The 24,585-nt window shown below is 36.6% G+C and overlaps 1 protein-coding gene across 14 annotated transcripts in view; it reads left to right on the top strand.

Annotated features, from left to right (window-relative positions):
- KMT2C (lysine methyltransferase 2C) overlaps positions 1-24,585 on the top strand; it is a 203,739-nt gene that overhangs the window by 81,614 nt on the left and 97,540 nt on the right. For all 14 annotated transcript variants that reach the window (XM_063324375.1, XM_063324376.1, XM_063324379.1 and 11 more), the window contains one exon: positions 263-372. In XM_063324375.1, the coding sequence (XP_063180445.1) occupies positions 263-372 (110 nt within the window). The remainder of the gene's footprint in view (positions 1-262; positions 373-24,585) is intronic.

The following is a 24,585-nucleotide window of genomic DNA, read 5'->3' as shown; positions in this document are numbered from 1 at the left end:
GAAACAGATATACAGAATGTGCTGAAATGAAGAGGAAGGTGTGTTACGTAGCCAAAAAATTGCAGTATATTTAGTGTCTGATAGTAACTGCAATTTAGTGTATAATAATAAGGATATTAAACATTGCAACAAGAAATACGGGAGGAAGAGAGACTGTTCATTTTATCTGGCAAGTATTTACTATAGAACTAAGTTCCATGCTTACAGGAAGCGCTCGACAGAGTCGGACAACCAAAGCTCTTTTTCTGTCATCATGCATTAGGTCATTGCTGGGCTCATCACCGCTGTGCGGAGTGGTCATTGGGAGTCTGCCAGACGGAAGAGCAGCTATCGGTGAACGTGGACAAAGCTGTTGTCTCAGGGAGCACAGAAGTGAGTAAAAAGACTTGAATGCTCAATCCAGTAAGAAAACAGGGTGTGGGGTTAAAAAAAGGACAGTAAACTAATGCAATACAAGGTATGACAAAAAATATCCACATTCAGATCTCTTGAGTTCACATTTATAATAAGGTTTCTTTGGACAGGTCTTCATGATAAAATCTATTGTTGCAGTTCATTAAAAAGGCTTATGGCGTTGCATGGAATGTATCGTTTAATCAGTTCTGAGGTAACGAGGATGTGGGAAGTACCCAACTGACCAAAACAAAATACAGACAAAAGAAAACTTGAGTTCAAATTAGCAAGTGCCCTGCTAGGTAGAGGAAGTAATTCTTTTGCCAGTTTGTATTCTGAAATTATATGACTCTCAATTACTTTCATACCAGTTTCAAAAAGCAAGTTAGTATAGGAAACTAGTGTTTACCACAAAGCCTATGTTGTTACTTTAAATATTGATAGAAATACATATATAAATATTTAGTCTTCTAATTTGACATGGTAATGTATTTGGAAAAGTAGATACCTTTTGCAAAGGACAGACTCCTTCTGGTGTCATATTCTGATATTTGAAATGATGAAGAGACCTATTTCACATTACTTCTACCATGTGTAGCTATAGTTTTGGGTCTTTTTTGGTCTTACTTAATCATGTTTTGTAGATTATTTTAATAATTTTATTTTTTTCTATATTAATCAGCCATGCTATCAAAAAAATCTGTGCAGTTTTTGCTGGTTTTCCCATGATCATGCTTACGCTTATTTTTACATGATTCGGAAAGTTTTTCATACATTATATTAAAATAAAAGATGATGCAGAAGATACAAATAAATGTTCTCCATTGTGTGGACTAAAAAGCTGCTTTAAATCAGTCTTTCAATACAAGCCATATAATACAGCTTTCCTTGTGCTTTCTACTTCTAGAATAGAATTGAATAAATGCTTTGCTTTGAATAATTTAATTGATTTACGTGTATCTGCTTTCAAAATAAAGGACTGTTCAGAATGAATGAACTTGTCAGTATGAAGTTCTAAATGAGCTTGAAGATGTTAAAGCATTTGTGTGTGTGTGTATATGTAAAAAAAAATTAGAAAAAGAATTGAAAGAACATCCAAAATTGGTTACTTTTTTTTTTTAAATCTCCCTGCTGAAAAGTTTTTGTCTCCTTGTTTTTGGCTGATGATGGTGGCTTGTAGTCATTTTGTGATCAGCTCATTCCCATCTGTAGTCATTTTCATTATAATACTTTGGTTTCTAATGGAAATCCTTGCTGCAGTGTTCAAGCTTGTATTTTGCTCTATTGAATTTCATCCTGTTTCCAGTATTTCAGTTCTGTTGCTTTCGATATGGTTTATAATGCACATATTTAAATACGAATTCTTTCAGAATCCCACATCTCTCTGGTGTGATAGATTCCATTTCAGCCGTGTCTTTTCATGTGCTGCTCTGTAGCTTCTCTACTAATTTTTTCAAATTTTGCAAATAATTTTTAGATACCCCTGTTGCACATGTTTCTGTGCAACGCAGAGAAATGAGAGAAACTTGAATCGAGTTCCATTCTGCATATTTTCTATTCAGTCTTTGCCGAGACCATTGAGAAACTTTATTTGCTGTAATACAGCAGTCAGCCAGGAAAGAAGGATGTTGTTCTGGTTATTCTCTTTTATCTTTCTTGTGAGATCCCCAGGGAGAGCAAAGTAAGAGCGCAACTGTGATTGTCTGATTCTAGAGGAGTAGCTAGAGAAAATGGGACATCTTTATCCCACAATCATATCAGGGAAGTTTTTACTGGTTTGGTGGGGTTTTTTTTGGTTGGTTGGTGATTTTTTTTTTTTTTTTTTTTAACCTCCAAGAAATAAGGAGTGAACTCTTCCGTAGTTCTGTGTTCCTGACCATGGAGCAGCAATGTGGGGGTTGCTCAAAGAGTTTGTGCGTAACTGGTTGGGAGCCCAAGTAATCCTGTATTTCCTTGTGTCCAGGCTGTAGTGCTTGGTAATAATTTTTCACTGCTTTTTAACTTGTCATTAAGGTAAAGAAGGCACAAAAAGTGTAAGGTGCTGGTTATCCTATGTGATAGTGGAAAATTTAGTTTAAGGGAAGAAATTTTCTGTGTGTGAGGTATTTTGAAAAGTTTTGAATGACAGCTATAGCAATTAATTTAATGTATGTTTTTGTGTTTACAGCTGCTTTTGCTTAATTTTTGCTAAAATTTTGGGCTTCTTTCTAATGTGATGTTACTGCATTTTAAAAATAAAGTTTCTGTTTAAATGGTCTGAATGCTGTTGTCAATGCAGATGCAAGTATGTGCTCAGGGCATACAGAAAAATAGTTTCAATAAAAAACAAGCTGTATGCTATTTCCTCTGCTTGCCACCAAATTGGCTTTGGGGTTTTTTGTTGTTGTTTGCTTGGTTGGGGATTTCTGTCTTCTTGGAAATCCTTCTGGCATGGCATGGGTTTATGGTGTGGTCTGCAGCATTTGACATCTTTCCTTAGCTAGGAAAGTACATTTTCTTTTCCTTATGTTCATGTACAGATTAATTTTTGACATGTAACAAATTTTTTCTTGATAGTGTAGTCCATTAGTTTAGGTCTTTTAATTTGTGGAGAGCGTTTTGGGGCTGTTCTTACCTCGAAGGTCTCTCTAGTTTGTAAGTTACATTCATGTTTCTCGTTAATTAGGCTGCCTATTGTTTGCACATCTGTTTTAACTGGATATGACAGTGTTTCTTATTACTCTGTTTACCAGTTGAGATGTCCATTTGGCTTCACTGAACTTGTGATTGCGTTAATAAAGCTTGTGTAGACATATTTCATTGTCCTGTTCCAAAGTGTGTAGGTTAGTTCATGTTGGTTTTCTTCTTAGCCCGTATTTGCTGAAAGTTTAAAATAACAGTACTACAGAGATTCCAGTGCCTGTGCATGTTTCACTAAATATCCTGCTTAGCGTGTCTGTCTTCTGCAGTTTGTTTTTTTAGTTCACTCATTTTGAAGGCCTTGCAATTTATTTAGTGAGACATCTGACCAATTTGTTACACATCTTTGTGTCTAGACATAGGTGGGTTCTTTGACTTTCTTTGGAAGCCTTGGTTTTGGCTCTCTTTAATGTTAATGAGTGCACATACATACATCTGTATATATGAGGTGTTTGAAATCTTGCGCATCGTTTTGTTTTATAACAACTGACAAACGCTGGAATATACAGTTAAGTTTATGGTAGTAGAAGTGCTCCAGCCCTTATGGACTGTATAGGTGACTCATTTCATCTCACTGCTTGTCTTGTTTACCTCGCTTATCTCAGGGAGTGAGAATCATGAATTTTCTCAGAACCACTTTCTTAAGTTTAAAAAGTTATAAGGAAGAACTGGTGATCCAGGTGACAAGCATAGTGTCAGAGCTTTTCTGAAGGCAACTCTTAAGAATTCACATTCGTCTCTGGAGCTTGTGCAGTACGTAAGTCAGAGTGCAGTATGTAAGTTAGAGAGCTTGAACACCCAGACGTGGCAGCTATTTCCCCCACTATTTTGATAGGTTTTCATGGGATTTTGGAGTAATTTTGTTTGAAGCTTTGAAAGAAAATAACTCGTTGGAATATAGGCAGGGGAGACAAAACTTCCAGTGGTTTGCTTGATCCAAAACTTAACTAAATGGCATATAATTCCTAAGAGCTCTACTCAGTACATGAAAGTTACCATAGTAAAGAAGCTGTCATATTGACAGCTTTATGAAGGATAGACTTTTATCAGTAAGGTGTTTCTACAGATATTTGTGGTAAAATGCAAAGGTGGTATCAAGTAAAAAAAAAAATAAGCAAAGGAAAATGATTAAATAGAAATCAAGAGTTTTTGCTGAAAAAAAAAATATATGTGGTCAGGCAGTTTTCTGCTTTTTCTTGTATTTCTGGCTTCAGGCTTACGGTTTCTTAACTATGCTGCTTTTTGATATTTGGAAGAGTGAACTTACTGGCATTACCATTTAAAATGCAGGCCTTTAGGGTTTGCATCTGCTCAGCTTTCAAGAAGAGAGGTTTCTGAAATATTTTCAGGTATTTTTAAATACTGCTATATAATTATATTTTCCTTGTTTATTTTACATTATGTATTGAGTAGGTGGCTGTTTCTCTGCAGTCAGCTAAGGAAATAGTAATGCTTACTACTTGTCCAGTCATAGCTCTTCTGTGTGTGCTACAGAGTCCCAAATAAGGTGGGCTGCTTTTTCTCCCCAGTAATGTAAGTAGCTCAATTCAAGAAGTGAATTTAAGGAAGACTCGGTAGATAATGTGTTTGAACCACTTCTGAACAAACTGCGCGCAAGAAAGGGATGCAGTGGTAACTTTCCCAGCCAGCTTTTCCTTCTGGCAAGATGTAGAAAGCAGTTTACAAGTCTGGGAGAATTTGTGAAGGACACTGAAGTCAAAACAGTATTGGTGGAAACCAAGGAGCTTCCTATCTACTTAAAGACTGAAAAGGGGAAACGTGATACTAGTGTTTAAAGCAGTCATTCCAAAATATTATACTACTCTCCATTTTATAAAACATAGGTTTCAGTTTGCTTTGAAATTCTGTATAGCTCTGTGCAGATCTATCTACTTCCCACTTTTAATTTTTCCAGTAATCATCAAGTGTTTCTTCAGGACCAAGACTCCTGCAGCCAGATAGCTGAAAAACTGATGCCATCTTCTCTCACCCATCCATTTTTTTTATTTAATCAGGGCAGCGTCTTCTCTCTGTACAAGGCAGCTGTTTTCAACTCCTGCTGAGTTTCTGCAGGCTGTGTTTGGCATGTTATCATTGCTGAGAACTGTAGGAGTTGTTGCTTTGCATAGAGGCAAGCTAATCAATAGTATCTTGCCTTGTTCCAGACTCAAAACGATCTGCTGTTTTGACACTCCTCTCTCCTGTAAGCCCTTTTCACACGGTAACGCAGTCTTGAAATTTTTTTTTTAAGGCAGCTTCCCTTAAATTCTGTCACCAGAGGCAAGAGATTGCGCTGTTTGTAGATGCTTCCAAGTTGGGGCAATGTTACAAGGTTTGCATATTAAATACCTCACTCAAATTGTTTCTTAAAGCCCTTTCCTTCTTCTAATTCCTCGCTCAAGATTGGAGTTTAGCATATGCTTACCAAGCTAAACCATAAAGAAATAAGTTCAGGGGAAAGTTGGGAACCATATAAAAAACTTATGGTTTTTTTTAAAAGTGTTTGTCCATATTTTAGATGTATATTCACACCTTAGCCTTAGTACCCTTCTCATCTTGTTGAGACTTACCCATGTTTTTAGTGGTATGTGTGTATGTTTACTTGTGCTGCTTTAAGTTGAAAACCGGTTTGGCTAAATTGATACTTCCTTTTGTTGTTCCTCGTATCTAAAGATAAGCATTGACAGCTTTATATACCATTAACTTCATATACTGTGGACAGTTCGTCCCCATTTAGCATTTTTTCAGCTAGTTTTATTTTATGTCAGCATAAAATGTGTGTGAAAAATGGTTTAGATTGACAGAATCCTGAAGATAAGGCTTCATGTATGCCTCAACCTAGCTGAACAGAACATCTAGCAATGCTTTTTTTTTCTTTTTTTTTGAAATAGGGTGCAGGATTTGCAGTTCCTTGATGCTCTAAAAGCTCTTTTCTTCCTTTTTCATTATTGTAAGAGCTAGTAATTCTTAAAGCCAGGGAAAAACGCATAAAGAACGTCATCTATAATAATTTATACCAGTTCTGGGCAGAGTCCTCTGCCCATTTTTCTCAGAGAAGCTTTGTAACGTGATACTGAAAGAGCAGTTCTGGTATTCAGAAGTTCCTCTCCCAACTCTTGAGTTTTTTATGGTACTTTTGCACGCACAAGGCACTTGGCTTTTCTTCATCTCCCTTCACTGCAGCTTGGGAGTGACTACCTGGCTGCTCTATTGGACCGGCTTCTGATTTTATCTTACCAAGGCTTTTTTTTCCTGTAGTTGCTTTTGTCTTGCAACTGAGGAAGGAAGTACTGAAGGAAATATTCTTCAAAAATAGCATTTTACTTTTTTTAAAGGTTGCTGTTCTCTTAGAGAACTCCAGTACAGAAAGTGCTAGAGAACGAATGTCTTATCAAGAAGACACTTCAAGATGCTGTTGGTCAACTTAGTAGTTTCATTCAGTTCCTAGTATGTTTTAGAAAACCTGTCACAGTTCAACAGTGGGGGCCATGAGGTATTTCAGTTTTCATTAATTTCCTTCTTATTATTTTGAGATTTGTAGCCGTTTCCCTGCTGCTGCTGATAATCTTTGTACTTCAGGGAAAGACATATTGACTAAGAGTACAGCTTTGGTAACATTTTAACACTGTAAATTATCTTCTATGAATTACTCTGTTTCAGAACAGTTTGGATTTTGGTCACCTAAAGCCAGATCATTTGTGTCTTGGAGAACGTGAATCAGACTGTTCTTACAGCTTGTTAATGACATCAGAACCACCGTGTCAGTTATTTTATAACTGTACTTTCCAAGTTCTGCAAAGCAGCCATGATATCTTAGAATTATCATAGTAGGTTTTGATTTACTACATGTAATTCTTCTGGAACACCTTTGTACACCATAAATGATGTCAGCTTTGGTAGATCTGTTTGGTTCAAGAGCTGCCGTGGGACCTGTACGTGTGTCCAGTTTTTTGCAGGTCCAGCAATTTAAGAACAGATTTTTGCCTAGTTAGTAAGATTTACAACTTAATTCTCATTAGTATTGTCACATGAACAATGATTGAAGTAAGTCACATGAACTTATTTCGCTTGAACCAAAATAAGCTTTACTGTGATGTACTTTTGTTCATTTGAAGTGATTGTCCTGTAGCAGCTGCTTTGAAAAGCATACATCAAAATAGAGGAATCAGGCAGAGGGAAGAAGTGAGAACAAGCAGATAAGAAGAAGGAAGAATCTTGACATTTGAAATTACTAGGATTATTGAAAAAGTCACCCTTTCCTGTTTTCTTCTCACCTAGAATCTGACTCTAGGAGACAAAGCAAATAAAGCGTAATATAATATACTTTATGAAAAAGAACCCCAAACTCTAGCTTTTTGCCTGGTAGTTGCTTTTAACTCTATAGTCACTTTTGCAAAATTTTTGTGGTTTGTTTTGCTTGTTTGGTTTTCCTTTTGATTTTTTTTTCCCCAAATTACCCACTGGGTTTTTGTGCATGCTGTTTTTTCTTCAGCAGTGAAACATAGAACAGAAAAAACTAAACTACAGTTCTTACAGATAGAGAATTTTGTTCCCTATCAAAACACAACACCTTTAACACTACGGAGTTTAGGACTCGGCTTTCAAAAGACAGTTTTCAGTTTCCCTAATTGTCTCAAGACCACATTTTCTAGTACAAAATAAAATGCATTTTTCTGTATCCCTGCGGATATTTAAGAAAATCAAGTAATAGTTAAAACTGAGTAAATGTGAATCAAGAACTCTACGCTTCTCTGCTTCTGATATGTTTTTGTAATTATTTTGGCACGCAAAGTATGGATACCTTGGGATCTAATTAACTCCACGCTTGTATGTGGATCTTCAGTGATGTATTTAAGAGTTTGAAGGGATTGCGATGAAATCAAGTGATCTGTCTGAATAGTGTGATCATAAGGTGAGAGGCATGTGGAAGAGAGAGCATGTGGAAGAAATGTAGCTAGTCTAAAGTCTAAACACTTTTGATGAAAGAAGGCGTCTGAAATAGGTCTTATTTTTGGATTTTCCATTTATTGAGAGAGAGAACTTCATTTATTTTCCTAGTTTTTCTGATGTGATTGTTGCTTGCTCATGAATACTTTGATACTCGAGTAAATCTCCGTATGTTACTGCGTGCATTAGTTTCTGTTGCTTGTGGTAGTCTAATTGAGGTTTGTTGAATGGATAGCTGATCTGCTTTTTCTTTCCCCACCAGTTATTAGATGGATTAATATTTCAGATTTGTGCTATCTGATGTAAGATAGGCTATTATGATTAAGTAACTTTTCAAGTCAGCCAGCCAGTGAAAAAAATAAAGGGTCTAAAAGATACAGTATTAAACTGAAACTACATAATTAAAAACTTGTTTCTAAGATAATCTGATAATTATTAGGCTACCTGTACTCATCCAGAATTTAAAATTAAAGAAATACATAATTTTTCAGTTATTTTCACATTATTTAACATATTTATTATTAACATTCTAGTAAAACTAATACTGTGCTTCAGCATGTTAAGGTCTTCAGAATTTTTATGAATTTTATGGAATTTTTACGAGTGGAAAAGTCTATTACAAATGTGAAGAAATATTTTTTTAAAGGCCATATGACACATCCCCAATTTAGCACTTTTAATTAGCTTCTCAAGAAACAAAATGTTCCTTTCTTGAGAGACATAAACCACACTGTCCAGTTTATGTGTCTGTTGTTACAGTAGAGTATCAACGTACCAGATGTAGGCGAAGTGTTCGATTTAGAGTTTTTTTAGGGTACTTGTTTTCGGAGTTTGATTCTTAACAAGGGCAAATACTTTACCGTGACTTTTCAGTCTTTCTAGTAGTTTCTTTCTTCGTAGCCTGTTATCATCGTGATTCTCACCTATTGATGAGAAAAAGGAGCACGTGATAATGTGAGACCAGTTTAGCAATAGTTAATTTTTATATCGTCTTCAATGTGTTGATTCTGTTTACAAGAGGAATGCAAACATTAATTTATAAACCACAGTTTGGAGGAGCATTTGTCATCTTAGGTGAAGCAGAAGAAAAGATGTACATTTTTAAACTGGAGGGGTTTTTTTATATATAAATTTTTCATTTGATTCACTTTGTCGTGAGCCTTCTGTGAAATGAGCTGTGTTTGTATCCCTACCTTTTTGTTTCCAAGTATACGAAAAAAAAATACTGTGAATTTGTCTCCATAGCAAGTAGCATTGCCAGTGCACACTGTAACTCCCTGATTACGTTGAATCAGTGAAACGGCGTCTTGTTCTTTCTTTGGTCCGTAAGAAATAAGTGCTAGAGCTTAACCCCTGCCAGCTGTTGCAAAGGGACAATGACTAGTGCATGTATTCTAATATATACATTTTAGGTTAAAGTAATGAACTTTATTTAGAGTAAGAGAGGACTTTTCATAAACCATCAGTTTTTTTCGAGTGTACGGATACAATTTCTGTGACTTCTTGCCCGATTCCCTTTGCAATTTTGCAGACCTGAACAGAAGCACAATGTCATGTCTGGCAGGTGAATCTACATAAATGATCCTTCCCATAATAACTGCATTTCTGGAACGCAGTAGCAAAAGAGGAGGGAAAAGATGGTTGTTATGGCTTCATCTAAAGGGAAGTGTTTGATTTTTCAGCCTCACCTATTCCCTTTTCTCTCCCGCTGCAGTGGTGCTGCTGGTTTCCTGCTGGCGGTGCCAGGAGGCTGTTGCGGGAGCTCGCCCTGCCAGTGTTCCCTTGGCACTGGAGTCGGAAAGCAGAGTCAGCCTTAGAGTTTTCAGTCTGTGGTGCTTTTTTTTTGTCAAAATGAATGCCGTGAAAGATGCACCTTGCTTGAACTCTAGATGTCAAACGTGTGGGTACTAGAATCGGGGGAGAGAGATTGTTGCTACAAAGACGTTTCTGAGAGGGTTTTGATGCTGAATAGACGGTGGGCATTGCAGATGGTAAGGGCAGTCTGGGAGGTGTAGGAAGCAGAGTAAATGGACTAGGGGAACAGAGAGGCTGAGAGAGAAGCAGCAATAGCCCAGAAATGAAAGCCGAAAAGCCTAGCTGAGAAACATGAAAGGGCTTATGTTCCTGAAGGAATTTCCAGTGCAGGTTTCCTTTATTCAGTAACATTCACTGAAATAATTTACTGAAAGCTCTGAAGTGAAATTGTTTAGTGCATGTTCCAAACTGGTGAAGTGTGTTTCACAAAGACCTTTTCTTCCTTTTTGCATGACTTGAGTAGAAAACACTTTTTTTATAATACGCCCAAAGAAATTCTCTATATTCTTTTTTCTCTTTTCTCCCCCGGGTGTCTTTCTTGAACGTTACCCTAAGTATTAAGGCAGTGACATACTAGTTCACATTGAGGTAGCACTGTGTTGCTGGGCATTTGATTTCAAGAGTTTATAATCTATTTATACCAAGTTATTTTGGGGGCCTACGTGTTAAAAACAGGGAGAACCTGATCTCTGAAAAGTGAAGAAAGTAAAGGAAAATTGCACTGTCTTTTAAATCCAGATTGTACCTTCTTCCTCAGCTGGTGCTTCAACTTGCTGGTGGGAGTGAACCGTTTCGTGCTTTTTTGTAGAACATGAGAATTATGGATATTTGGGCTCTTGCTTCCTCCTGTCTCTCTATGCTCAGCAGCAGTAGCATAGTCCTTCAAGGTCTGTGAAAGAAAGAAAATGACAACATAATGCCCCCAAATTTTAAATGTGGAACAAGGAAACAACAAAATGTTTTTTAAAATTTATGAAAATATTTACAAATTTATTTGAATTATTCCATTAATGTTTTCAGCAGATAAGAAGGCTGGAGCTCTCTATATATTTTAAAAAGGCAGGAAAACGTACCCATCTCTTAACAAGCATGCCAACAGCAAGCCCATAAAAACTTACACAAGGAAGTGTAGCAGCGCTGCCTATCTGCTTGCTTTTTGTAGGTATTTGAATGCAGCCCTCATTTTCCTGCCTTGCTGCCACCTCACTTGTGGCTGCTTCTTATTTAAATATTTTATGTTCAGTCTTTTCCATAGCTAATGTGGATCGATCTGTTGGGTTTTTTTAATGTTAGTGCTTAAGGGTCTAATTTTGCCTTTGTGTGACGGTTACATTTATGAAAAAAAAGCTAACCAGTCTTTTGTAGTTAATATTGGTTAGTTTTAGTCAAGGACGGGTCCTCATTATGCGGTATGGAAATAAAAAGGCATCTCCCTTGCCTTCTGAAGCTTGCTCTTTAATAGATAGCACAGGAATAAAAGGAAAAAGTACTCCTGTGGGACAAGTTTTAGGTATATTTGCTGAGCTGTAGCATTTTTTGGTTAGTGTTAGACAATTGACTCTGATCTTGGTTTCATAGCACTTTCCCTTTTAAATAGTATTTTATTTAAGTATGTCTCAGATTTTTCATGGATGTGGGCCACATGCTTTTTTTTTTTTTTTGAACGAGAACTTTAAAGTTCAGTCTCTCTAAGGAAATTAGAGTTATAAAGTGGGTTTGATTATTCCAAGCAAAAGAGTCCGAGTAATATTTTTTGTAATATAAATTATTGTGGGGTTTCATTTGGGGTTTTCACCCATCCTTAAAAAATTAATACAAACATATTTTAATTTAAAACTCAGGAGTACTCGTATTAGTCTATTGGCATCAGTTTGCTTTTAAGCAGTAGCCTAAAAACCACTTCTGAGATTGGTGTACTCAGCAGCTTGCGAAATCAAACCATTAGCAAAAAATAGTTTTGAACTCCCTAAAGATTTTGTTATTGACTTCCATTAGTGTAAGTTCTGCCCCAGAGTTGCAGATTGAGCATAAATATTGCAGGCATCAGTATGAAGCGGTCCCATTAATGCAGGTGTCTTTGGATGTTTTTTTTAATAACATGGAACAAATCACGCATGAGAGAGACATCTTAGGAATCTTCACAAATGTGGACCAACTGCCCTTCGTGTGCAAGTGCATAACACTGATAAATACAGACACTACTTGCATTAAAGCTATTTTTTCTAATGATCTAGGCTACTACTGATAGTCATCTCTTTATGTGAAAGAAAATATTGTTTATTTTCATTTATATGATTGTTCTCCCCATTTCGCAGATCTGACCTTGGAATAAAAAGTAGGCAGGCAATGGTAGGTCTGCTGCCAATAATGAACTTGTAGGTGTTCCATGAATCATAGTCATGACTAATATTAATAATAAGAATCCTATTTACTAATATTAATTGAAAACGGATGAAGTGGCACGTTCTCAAATCAGCACTTCCTGTAAGCTTTTTTACTGGTGTGTTTTTAATTCAGTGGTATTAATGTATTCCTTCAAAGATGTCGTGTTCCTCTTCAGTACAACGAGGGGGGAAAGTAGCTGTTATTAAACAAACAAAAACTCAAATAAATATTTGCTTACTGGAGCACCTAACATTGGTAAAACAACTTGATACACCCTAAATATATTTCTGTGCCATGGTCTCACTTCAGATACAATGAGAATACATGTATTCAATTTGCAATCTAGACAATTATTTTTTACATAACACTGCAGGTATTTCCACGTCTAGCCTTCTCACTTCCAATTTTTAATTCATAAAATAATATTTCCTTCTGTCTTCTGTATGAAATTGCCTTTCAAACAACTGGGAAGAGTGGCAGATTCTGCAGAGTAAATAGTCAGTCTGGATCTAAACAAACTGCTGTCAAATATCCAAGCAAATACCGTTTTGTTTTTTTGTTTTTGTTTTTTTTTTGTTTCAGTTACTACAGGTGGTTATGACAATATTAGGTGCTGTTTGTATGGTATTTCCAGAGAGATGTTGACAAATCATAAACTGTCAAAAGCTAATAGAGGTTTTTAGAGAAATAATATAAGACGACAGTTCAGTTGCTATCATAATTCATGGAGCTTTGTGAGGAAATGCTCATTTCCCAAAATGTAAATGGCTTTGATGCGTTGAATAGGTGAGAGTTTCAGGTTTTCCGAGTGTCATACCAGCTGAGGTTTTTTTAATGAGAGTTAACTTGAAATAGAAGGTGAATTGTTGGGAAGACTGTTACCGTTACGCATCTATCACATCAGAATGTGCCTTGGGCACCTCCAGAATGCTTGCATTCTGTCAGACGTAAAATATTGTGATGGATAAATCCCTCAGAAAAGGTCGGACCTGGCAGCAATGCTCACTCATCTGAGAAACTAAAAGGTCAGGATGCTCAAGATGCTGGTAAGACTAGAAGCTGAGCATCCCAGTAACGTATGGTTGTACTTCCACTCTTAATTTTATGTGAGCCTGTTGGGTTTGGTACTTCTGGAAGTTCATTTCTGTAGGTGAGTGCACTGTTATAGTCTTATACATCAGTTCAGCCTTTGCTGAACTCCTTTAATTGAAATAAATCCATTTTATGGAAACCTTCTCTTGCATTATGAGTGATTTTGGTAAAGTGTTCACCCGACTACTATGACAGCATTGCTGTCTTAACGCTACGACAGAACTAGGATGATCATCTGATGCTAAGATTTCCATGCCATCAGATAAAATTGGTTTTAGGAAACGGTGATTGACTCTTGGTTGTTTTAACCATCTGAACAGTCTCTCTAACATTACTGGACTGCTCACATGAATTATCTGAGCAGCCTGTGTCTCTTGAAGAGTTTATTTGTAGATGATTATGATTATTAAGCCTTGGAACCGCAGTGAAGTAGACTTTCCACTGTGTTAGTGTGTGCCCAGTCATGTTTAGGACTTGTAACGTCACTGCGGACTTAGGGCCTGGTCTGTGTGGAGCAGCAGGAAAACGTGCTGTCCAGGGCATAACGCAGAATCCAAGATACGACTCTCAGAATCTCAGGCTGCCTCCTGCTCTTTCTCCAGGCCCATGTCTTTTGTTGAGCCAAATTATTTCCTCTTTGCTAGTTCTGATGTATTATTCATGTTATTTCAATGCAATTTTACTTTTGATAAAGGAATGGGATTTCCCCATTTCACTGTAAACATTGTGAGAAAAAGCTTTAAGGACATTATTCTAGTCCTAGTTTAGCTTTTACCAGATAAGAATAAAAATATCAAAACTTCCTTGGCATGTCATTAGAGATTAAGGAAAAGCATTGTGAAGAAATAGGACTGTGCTTCGTTTGACTGTATGCTATATATGAAACAGAAGCTTCATCTAATTGTTTGTGCCTTACTCCTTCAAGAGTGTAAGAAGCCTGTTATACATGATAGCAACGTTAAAAACCTCAAAGAATCTTGTAGTGCAGAAAAGGAATTTTAATGTAAAAGCGACCAGGTGGGAATTGGTGCTGGAACAGAAGTAAATATGTACATTTACTAAGGGAATCTGTGACATGTAAAGCATAACACTATTTCCTGGCAGTTTTTTTCCATTCGATGGCACTAATATCTCTATAATTAAGAGCAATGGAAGTATTTAGAGGAAAACTGTACACTGTTATAAACCATTCTCTTTTAAATTGAACAGCTGTAATTTCTACCAATGGAACAAACTATATTATAAGAAAATGATTATTAGTTTAAAATGCAAAGTTAAATGAATGCAAAATTAACAAACAGATGGTGAAGAATTATTGTGTTTTATTTTACTCCTGGGTAAAAGGGCTCATGCATGATTGTAAAAATGTCATCACACTTCGTAAACCTGAAAGCAAACAGAATTTGCAGTTGTGCACATCTGTTTTGGGACACTGCTAAAGGGTTAGAAGAATCAATGTTGTTTTCAAATAAGGGTATTCATCAAGAGGATATCATTTACTTAACAGTTATGGCTTCTGCTAAGCATCAGACTTAATGTTCTGTGGAATTCATTACAAAATTTGGCAGCTTTTTTTCTTCACGAGCTACTGAGGCAGCATGCTGCAAAATGAAACGAACAGCCCCTTCTTACCCTCCCCTCCCTGAACCCCAGAACAACACTTGAATTACCTGCTAAATGTTTGACCAGTAATTTCATGATTTTAAATTCTAGGTCAAGATGTTGCACTTCACGATGCTTGCCCAAGGAATGTTAGTGATAGAACAGGATGGAAAGACGAGGGTTTATTTGTTTATTTCAGTAGCTAGTGAATTTTAAAAAAGGATTATGTAATGTTTGGGGATACCATGGTTTGGGAGGAGGAATGGGAGAAATATGTGTAAGTGACTAATTTAGTCAAATTGAAAAAAGAACCCTAAAAGCCCCAGCCAGATAAAACATGTGAAGCTTTTATTAGAAAAGAAATTATATTAATGTTTCAAGCTGGTAGTTTCAAAGTATGCCATCTAATTGCTTTATTTGAGCTCAATTTACAAAAATTAGTGAACTGAAGATGTAGGATTTTGTTTACGATGACTCTGTGCCATTTGGAGAGCGCAATTTAGGAACAGCCAAGGAAATAGGAATTATGAACAATAAGGTACTGATTGCAGTCAGTGGGGAAGGAATACTAAGGAGGTGCTCACTAATGAGGAAGGTATTAAAGGCAGGAAATTCTTGTATTTTTTTATGTCTGTACATAATCCAGAGTTCCTTGTCACTCCATCCCCTACTATTACCTTGTAAATTAGTATATCATTGAGTATATATAGTGACTTTTGCTGACATTACCTTTCTGTTAAACTGAGTTAATATATCTACAAAATCTTTCTTAAAAGAATGCATTATTAAGACTATAAAATCAAACACACAAAGTTAGGACATGCCGGAAGACACGTTGTCTGCACACAATTAATATCCTTTGTGCATGTGCCTGATTATGCAGTCTTTAATTGTATGATCACATGCAGAACAGCTAGGGCCTAGTTCAGGCCATAAGATGGACGTTTTTATCCCAGTAAAATCCTCTTCAGTATTCCGTTTTTACATTGTTCAATGTGTAGGTATGTAGACTAGTCAAATACTGCTTAAAGGAAAGAATTACTCATTTCTGCAAGAGTATTTCTATCATGTTTCTACTATAATAAACATGTGAATAACTTGTCTATAAATTTTTCCAAATAGCAGATTTATGTGGACTTTCTATGCATCTTAGGCTCCATTTTCCCCAAGAGGTGATTTATTTTATTTTATTTTATTTTATTTTATTTTATTTTATTTTATTTTATTTTATTTTATTTTATTTTATTTTATTTTATTTTATTTTATTTTATTTTATTTTATTTTATTTTATTTTATTTTATTTTATTTTATTTTTAGTTAAAAATATCTGCTGATTTGGATGGCAGATTGAAAGAGTTTCAAAAATACTCAGACTTACTTAAAAAGTTGCACTGATATTCCAGTTCTTTCTTCACTCTGTTGGAGTTGTGAGTGCACAGTCTATGTAGAAATCAGGGCTATTTTATGGGGCAAACAGTAAGTTTAAGGGCTAAAAAAAAAAACTTAAAAAAAAAATTTTACTTATTGCCCTGCCCAATATCATAAAGGAGCTCTGTGAAAGAAGAGAAACTAGGACCGTTTTGCGGGTCATCATCCAGTTGCCATAACCAAGTGTTTTTTAATCCTGCAAGCAATCCACAACTCTCTTCAATACGTACTTTTTCTCCTCTACAAATTAAGCACAGGCCTCGAACTAACAGGTTTCTTTAATGCAGAGACTCCTTTTAAGCAGTCTGTTTTATGCACTAAATCCATGTTTGATCTGCAGTCCTTTTTGTGTGTTAATGCACATACCTAGTTAAAGTTGTGTTTATGTGTGTCAGTTCATTCCTTTATCTGTGTCTCCATGTTGTGTTGCCTGTGTAATTGTCTGACGGTATCATTTCCTTGAGTTGGGGAAAAAAAGGAAAAGGCAGACCTCCCAAACGGCAGGTTTAAAACCTTTGTGGCTGCATACAGACTCTGCTGCTTGAGCTGGCTAAGTGATAGCCATACGGCACTAGGCAGCGAACTTCTCCTCCTTGTAGTCTTCATCCAAGTTCAGTTGCCTCAGACTTCTGACTTTTTGTTCAAGTTGATTTTTTACCCTCTTCCACTCTTCCTTGTTCTTCCTCCATCTCCTTAACCTTTCTGTTCCCTTTTCCCCAGGTTCCTTTTGAGGTCTTTGCCTTCACCATTTCATACGTCTTAGCACATCAGTTCCTCAGCTCTTTATCCAATTTTAGTGCCCAGTTTTAGTTAATTGGCCCTTCAGTGTTATTCCTGCCCCTTCTCATCTTCCACCTCAGACCGTGGTTTCTCCTCCCAGTCTCATTGGTGTAAATAGTCCCTTTTGTCTCTTTGACCCATATTTGTCCATCTGCCTGTCTACTGGATACTCTCATTCCCTAGCTGAGTCAAGTGACAGTAGTATCAAGAGCCTTAGGGATCGCTGCTTTCCATTCCAGTGGCTTATTGTGCTTAGGCTTAGGGTATTTATTACAGACTTCCTCCCTTTAATCCTTGTCAGACTGAAGCAATCTTTGCAGAAGGTACACGTAGTCCGATCAGGGCTAGAAATTGGAGAGGATCAGTCATGATCAACAAGAGTAGATTTTTCTGTGATTTTTTTTTTTCTTTTTTCACTGACAAACTTTTGGAAATGTTTTACATCTAAAAAAAAAAAAAAAAAAAATAGTTTTCTCAAGCTTGGTCACATTTGGATAGATCTGCAGGGTAGGGAAAGAAGTTGCATCCCCCACGCTAAAATTCTTGCCAAATTGCAAGTCCTGTGAGTGACGTTGTTTTTAAGATCAGCAAAATGTTTTTCTTACTGACTTTTCTGTTCTCAGAAATGGCTGGAAATTTTTGACCAAGTGTTCCAAAAGTATTTAGGAGAATTTAGGCATGTGCTATGTGAAGCTTTAGCCTGACTGTTTGTCATTCAGAAAACTTGGGTGAATAGAACAGAATTTATCTGGAAGTCTTTGTAAGCAGTAGCCATTCACATCCCTTCGTTGCTATTGCCATGCTGACAAAACCGTTGGTGTGGACTTACCTCTGTTACCAATGGAGAACTTTTGTTCAACATGTTTTAGGCTGGCTTCAGCGCAAGACTGTCATCTAAATATAGGTCTCCCTGTGGACGCATCTACCTGTGAGCCATGTTTAAATTCCAATCATAGGCAATGGAACGCTGGCCGGTGTTGTCAGTGGAGCCCGAAAATGGACACCCACTGTTTGGTCAACTGAATTGGGATGAAGTAAATCTCATAAAGTGACTAAGTCTCTATTAAGTGTAATGGGAGCTTAAACACTTGGCTCATATATAGACACTAAATTTAGAGCCTGAAATTTAGATGTCCTCATCTCAAGCCTTGCGTTGTTTGGAAGCACAGTGTGACTCTGTTAGCAGTAAGTTCTCCTTTTACTGACTTTCTATTAAATGGCTTTGCAAATGTAATTATGCCAGGCTAGCTGTAGCTACAGAGGATCTGTAGCATAGACATAACCTATAGAATGCAGAAGCCATTTCAGAATCCTTATATTTTTGGTTTAGCAATGTAAGATCTGTGCTGGATTAGACAGAAAGTTGACTTCATCTCAGTATCTTCTGCGATGACCAGTAACAGATGCCTAGAAAAGATCATTAAGCAACAAGCATGTAGCAATGTTTCCCCCAATTATTTTTTTTCAAGCCTCCAACAATTTGTGGCTCAGACTGTGCTCTGCCAACAAAAAGAAATGTCTACACATACTTCTTAAGACCTTCCGAGCATGAATCAAATGGAACTGGCACAATAGTCTGTTCTCTGAGCCTGCCAAAAAGCAGTCTTAAACCAAAGCTGATGATTTCTGTTCTTGCCTTGTTTGTCCTGAAGTTGCTGATGCTGAAGCCTAATAATCACAATTTAAATTACATTAAACATTGTTGACCTTTTCATTGTTGACATGCAAACTAAACAACAGGCTCGTGTGTGCCCTTCTCTCATGGTGGATATCAGCTGAGAATTAAGTGAATAGTTGGTTGGTAGCTGTGGGGAAGCTTAGACCCACTCAAAACATTTACATTATCATAGAATCATAGAATGCATTGCGTTGGAAGGGACCTTTAGAGGTCATCTAGTCCAACCCCCCTGCAATAAGCAGAAACATCTTTAACTAGATCGGATCTAGTTAGATCTTACTAGATCTTGTAGAAAGCGACGAGGTGAATAAAAAGATGCTTTTCTTCATGAAAGTGTGAAAAAAGCAGCAATGGCAGAGTCTGTGGAGGAAATCATGTGCATGTGGTTACTCCACTGGCTTATACAATGATGGGGAGAGTGCAACTTCAAGGCACACAAACGCTTCTGTGGAGCTTCTGAGTAGACAGCGTTTGGGAACGTTTCAGATTATATGAGGAAGAATTTGTGTGCCATAAGGTTTGCATGTTTTCCTGTACCTACTTCAAATATCAAGAAATAGATCTCCCTTAGCAAACTTGTTTCTTACGGGTTTTTAACCTGTCACAACTATTAAAAAAAAACCCCACCCCTGCAAAACATGAATGTTTTATTGTCCCACTTTTTAGATGCCTTGATATCGACATAATTTGTTTAATGTAATTTTTTATAAAGGTGAAAAAGGAGACAACTGGTGGGAAGGAGAAACAAAGTAGTGAGTTGTAGAGGGCCTGAAATCTCCACACTTAAAAGGGACTTTTGCTTTCTACCTTGATTACATGTGTTGAGTCACTGATAGTGGTGTTAGTCACCAACATTTGTGTGTTCTTACTTTTTTTCTTTATTCCTGTACAGATAACTGAGCGTTTTAGGGACAGATGGAGTATCTAGTCAAGAGTTCTGCATTGGAAGACAGTCTTTCTCAGTCATGTGTCGAGCTTGGCCAAATTGCACCTCTGTTTGTCCGTGGTTTTTCATAGTTTTAAAACCAAAAGTTGATAGTTTGTTTTTACAGTTGTGATTTATTTATTTTTAAACTTACTTCAGAGTGCTTGGAGCGAGAAGTAGGTACTGTAGTAAGTTTTAATACATGCTGCCTCTGTTAAGAACATTTTAGTTCTAAATTACAGTTAGAGAAATATGAATTTTAATTTCTTCAATTTTGGCATGTGTTAAGGATTGAGGAACAAAAATAACTGATCTCTGATTTAATTCCCTGTTATAAATTTAAATAATTTCCAAATTTGTGACATGATTAATACAAAATTAAAAAAAAATAGAAGGTAATTTCCAGTACTCTTGGAAATACGTGTTACTTATTATTTTTTCTAATCAGTAATTCAGTCGAAAGTTCAGTTCTTTTTATGTTGCCATCTTACTGCATTGTGCTCTTAAATGCTTTATCATACTGAAAACATGGTGTGACATCAGAGGCGCTAATGGTGATTAGTGTCTATGAGCAATATAAAGCTTTTTTTTGACGATGGGGTAGTCGATGAACATTATCAGAACTACCGGGGAACACAGTTCTTTAATCACTGTTTATACTAAAATTTCTTTGTAGTCTCGTTAATGACAGGATGTTAAGGTCCAGTTTTCCTTTGTTACAGGTTTGTGTGATAGCCGTTTTCAGTAGCTATCAGTCTGAAATTTGTTCTTACAGGTAATACATTAAATTGTTTAATTAAGGACAGATGGCTTCTGTGCATTTTTGGGTAATCTGTCATAAAATTCAAATTCCTTACGGTTATCATAGGTTTTGTCAGCTGACCTTTTTAAAGCTAAATAAGTTCGTATCAGTGAAAACCTTTTGTCATTTTGCTTAAAAAAACATCTTGCAATACCTAATATTAACATTTAACTTTACTGCACTAATCAGGTTGCAACTAAGTATTTATTCAAAGTCCACATTTTAGACTTTCTTTAATGTCTGCCTCCTAAGGGTTGTTACTTGTCCAGTTGCTGAGATGGTAATACTATAAAGTAATTCTAAAGGCAATAAAATCATGATAAAATAAGACCTCTGATTTGTTCTTGGTACTATCTGGGTAAAATCTTACATTCTCGTAAACACAGGCATCTTTTCTTCATTTGAACTTGTGCTGAGTTCTGGACTACTTCAGAATCTGAAGCAGCAGGAAGGTTGATGTAAAGTTGGAAGCTATCTTCTGTCAGTTTTTTTTATTTTTTTTAATGATGTAGGAAGGTTAGAAGATGTAAACAGTAAGCTGTTTCTCTTGTCACCATTTTACAGTTTGGACATCTGTTTCCATTAAAGCCAGTAGCATTTGAGACATTCAGCAGAGTTTCCAAGCCACAGGCAGAACTAACCTTTTTGTTCAGTTGATTTTGGTCCAATTATGATTGTAGTGTAGTGGTACAAGTTTTTGTCTTCCCAGAAATCTGATGGGTGGTTTCTGCTGCTCTGTTTCATGGAGGATGTATTCCTATACAACTAGAAAAGAGAGGAGGTAATGGATCAGGTTTTCTTAATGTTTTCTGTTAATTCACTTAGTTCTTCCTCTTTCACTGTATTTGTATAACAATCTCATATCTGATCCAATGGGATTAGTGAATAAAGGGCATTTCAAAATGAAATTTGAAAGACTGCATAGCTCTTTGCTTTTAAAAATGAGATCCTTTTCTGTCCATATGAAAAAGATCAGATGTAAAAGAAAAAGGTGTGTAGACAGTTTTAAATGATGGAAATTACAATAGTAAGAAGTATCAGAAGTATGGGTGGGATCAGAGCTTTCTTGCTATGGACAAGTGCACTAGGAGCTTGCGGAAGAAAACAGTTGGTAACCAATGAAGGACTTTTTGAGTGGGAACATAGTCTGCTGTCTCTGGTTTAGTGACGTTTATTTTACTGAATGTACTATGAATAAGTAATGAGCTGTCTCCCTAGTTTTCTGACACCCTGTAAAGTCTTTTTTTTCTGTAGAACAGGACTGTAAAATTATTTGATCCATAAACAAAACAGTGTTTGGCTTGCTTTGACAGCTTACCATTTTCCTATACCTACCCTTTGAATACTCGGATTCAGCTTCCACCCCCTTCACATAACGCCTTATTTTCTGCTCATGCTAATGAAATTGAAGGTTCCATACTGTCTCTGTTACTGTACTCATACAGTGTGGTAAAGACACTTCCATTTCACTGGCAGTGGGATTTATTCCTTGCTTCCACCTCCTACTGTCCTGATGCCATATTTTAGCAACAGAGTAGTAAAGTAATATTTGTTACTGAGTTTATTTTGCAGAGCTTTTAATTTTTTTTTAAACCAGTGTACTTCAGTGTTCATATCCTTACTTTCTTCACGAAGGTCATTTAATTGTAATAGCGGCATACTTGTTCTTCTGGGGTCGTAGCATGTGGCCTGATTTCAGAGAAGCGTTGGCTTCCACTGCTGGAAAAGTAACTCTCTCATCAACAGCTGTTGCCAAAAAAATCCCTTTGGGCATTTGTTTCTTCAGACTGCTTTATCTCTCTTATAAATTCAGTAAATGTTGATATTCTGTGCTTTTTATTTGCTTCAGATGATATATACCACATTGTTTTTAAAGTGTGTGTTTTACTCAGCTGCCAAATGCTTTTCATTGCCAGTGTAGTTTAGCAGATGGGTTTGAAGGGTTCAATTAAATGTAATTTGGGCTTCCATTTTTCTTCCAGCATCTTTACATGGTTCCTTAAATCAACATCAACATTTTTCAAGGCTTTGCAGTAATTTTGTAGTTTGCTCATTTCTAATGATTTCATCATTTAGTCATATAGCACTTGGGAAAAGGTATATTCTGATTTTACATTTGTTACGTACCATTGTTGATTGGCGGTTTTGAAAAACAGATGTGATGTTTAAAAATGCCATTTATATTGCTAGTTAATCCATTTTTCCCAGCTTTTAATAAATGTTGGATTCTTTGAGTGCTTGCAGGTTTTTTTCATAATTTTCTTTCCTGGTTAAGGTTAATCATGGGGTACAGCAAAGTCTCTGTTGAAAACTTTCTTGAGGGACAGGTTTTGGACCTCAGCTCCTCCCAAGTTCCCGTTCTCACTGTTTCTTACCAAGTAATATCTTTGGCACATGTGTGGCCTGTCTGTAAGAGCTGGGCGTTAGCTGTAATCTGGGCCATCTCAATAGGATGTAGGAGTGCCAAGTACAAAATAGTGCAGTGGGTTGTATGCTGGTTAATGTGCAGCTGCCGTTCATGAAGTTGGAGGCTTTGGGCTATGTTTTCATGGTTTCACATCTAATTTCAGGATTTACCTTTTACAGCATCCTCAGCGAGGCTTTACTGACTATATTGTTTCCTAAAACGAGTTTTTGCATTACTTTGGCTTTGTCGGCAGTCCTTAAATGTAATACTATAATTACTATTGCTACTTTCTTCACCTGCTTCAGGAACTCCATGTTACTGTTTGCTCATGTTGTCCCCTCTCTTCTCCTAGTAAAATAACAGAATACATCTTTTCCATACGGTTAGTAGGACGTGGGTAGAGGTGAGACGTTTTGCAGTTCTGAAGACTACACTAAGCATTGTAGCACAGAAACGTGGCAGTAGTGACCCGCTTTAATTTCTGCGCTGAAGCATTTTAGGTTTTTACAGTGCGGTTGTGTTTAGCATAAACTAGTATTTTATTTTTTTTTCTTTTCCTTGTCCACGAGTTGTGGTGCAGGCAGATATTTTGCAGAAGACATTACTTTCATCTGGCTTTAAGGATGTCAATGTAACTGTTAACACAGGCAGCTTTGTGATTTGTGTTTTCCTATGGGCCGGTTTTGATATCTGTGGACTTGTAGTAGCACTATTTCATGCCTAATTCATGCTAGGCTTTGAAACACAGAAGAATTATGGTAATAAATATTGTCTGTATTCTAAGAATTAAGCAGATGCAGTATGTAACTTTTCTTTGATTTGGTGTATGTTAATATTTGGATGTTACTTGACACGAGCTAGTAATCAAACATGCCAGTGTTAGTATTATATTTTTATTATAAAAAATGAGAGTCATTGAGCTCAGTTGTTGCTGTATGTTATGTATGCCTTCCTGTGAGCCACTGACCTGTTTTTTCTCAAGTTTACTCCAAATCGTATGGTGCTGTGCTCTAGCCTTAAAAAGTATTGTTGCCTTGGTGAAAAATTGCAAAAGCATGTTACGGTGCTTCAGGGACTGTAATGAATCCAAGAAAGAAAAAAGACTGATTAACTGAATCAGAAAGGTGTGAGTGATATTTTACAAGCATGCTGATGGAATCTGTTCCCTCTTGACTAGAGAACTGGAGGGTTATTGGGTAGTTCTTTCTGAGAAATTATTTCTTTACAAATGTGACTATGGTCTCTAATAATAATCATGCTTATTTATGACTCCTGGAAGTTTGGTGGTGCTATTTGTGTAGCATTGAAAGGAGAGATGAGGAGAAAGCACTGGGTTATGTAATGCATTGTCATCCCAGAGAGAATTGTATAATGCTGATAAGATTTTTTGGTATAACGTGATATTTCATTTCCATTTGCATTTCTGAGTTCAGTGTATACAGTTTTACAATACAACTTACACAACTATGTGGCTTATAGTTAACAACCTATTGACAGCATATTACTGTCTTTATTACTCAGAAGAAGTTTCCAAGCCTCTTTTCTGAAGGCATAGCTCAAGTTAGATAACATATAGAATCGCGGAATCATGGAATTTTTCAGATTTGGAAGGGACCTCTAGAGATCATCTAGTCCAACTCCCCTGCTAGAGC

The sequence above is a fragment of the Chroicocephalus ridibundus genome, chromosome 2, assembly GCF_963924245.1.
Source record: "Chroicocephalus ridibundus chromosome 2, bChrRid1.1, whole genome shotgun sequence".
Taxonomy (NCBI): Eukaryota; Metazoa; Chordata; class Aves; order Charadriiformes; family Laridae; genus Chroicocephalus; species Chroicocephalus ridibundus.
The sequence above is the reverse complement of the archived record's forward strand: the minus strand, read 5'-3'. Positions and strand labels throughout refer to the sequence as shown.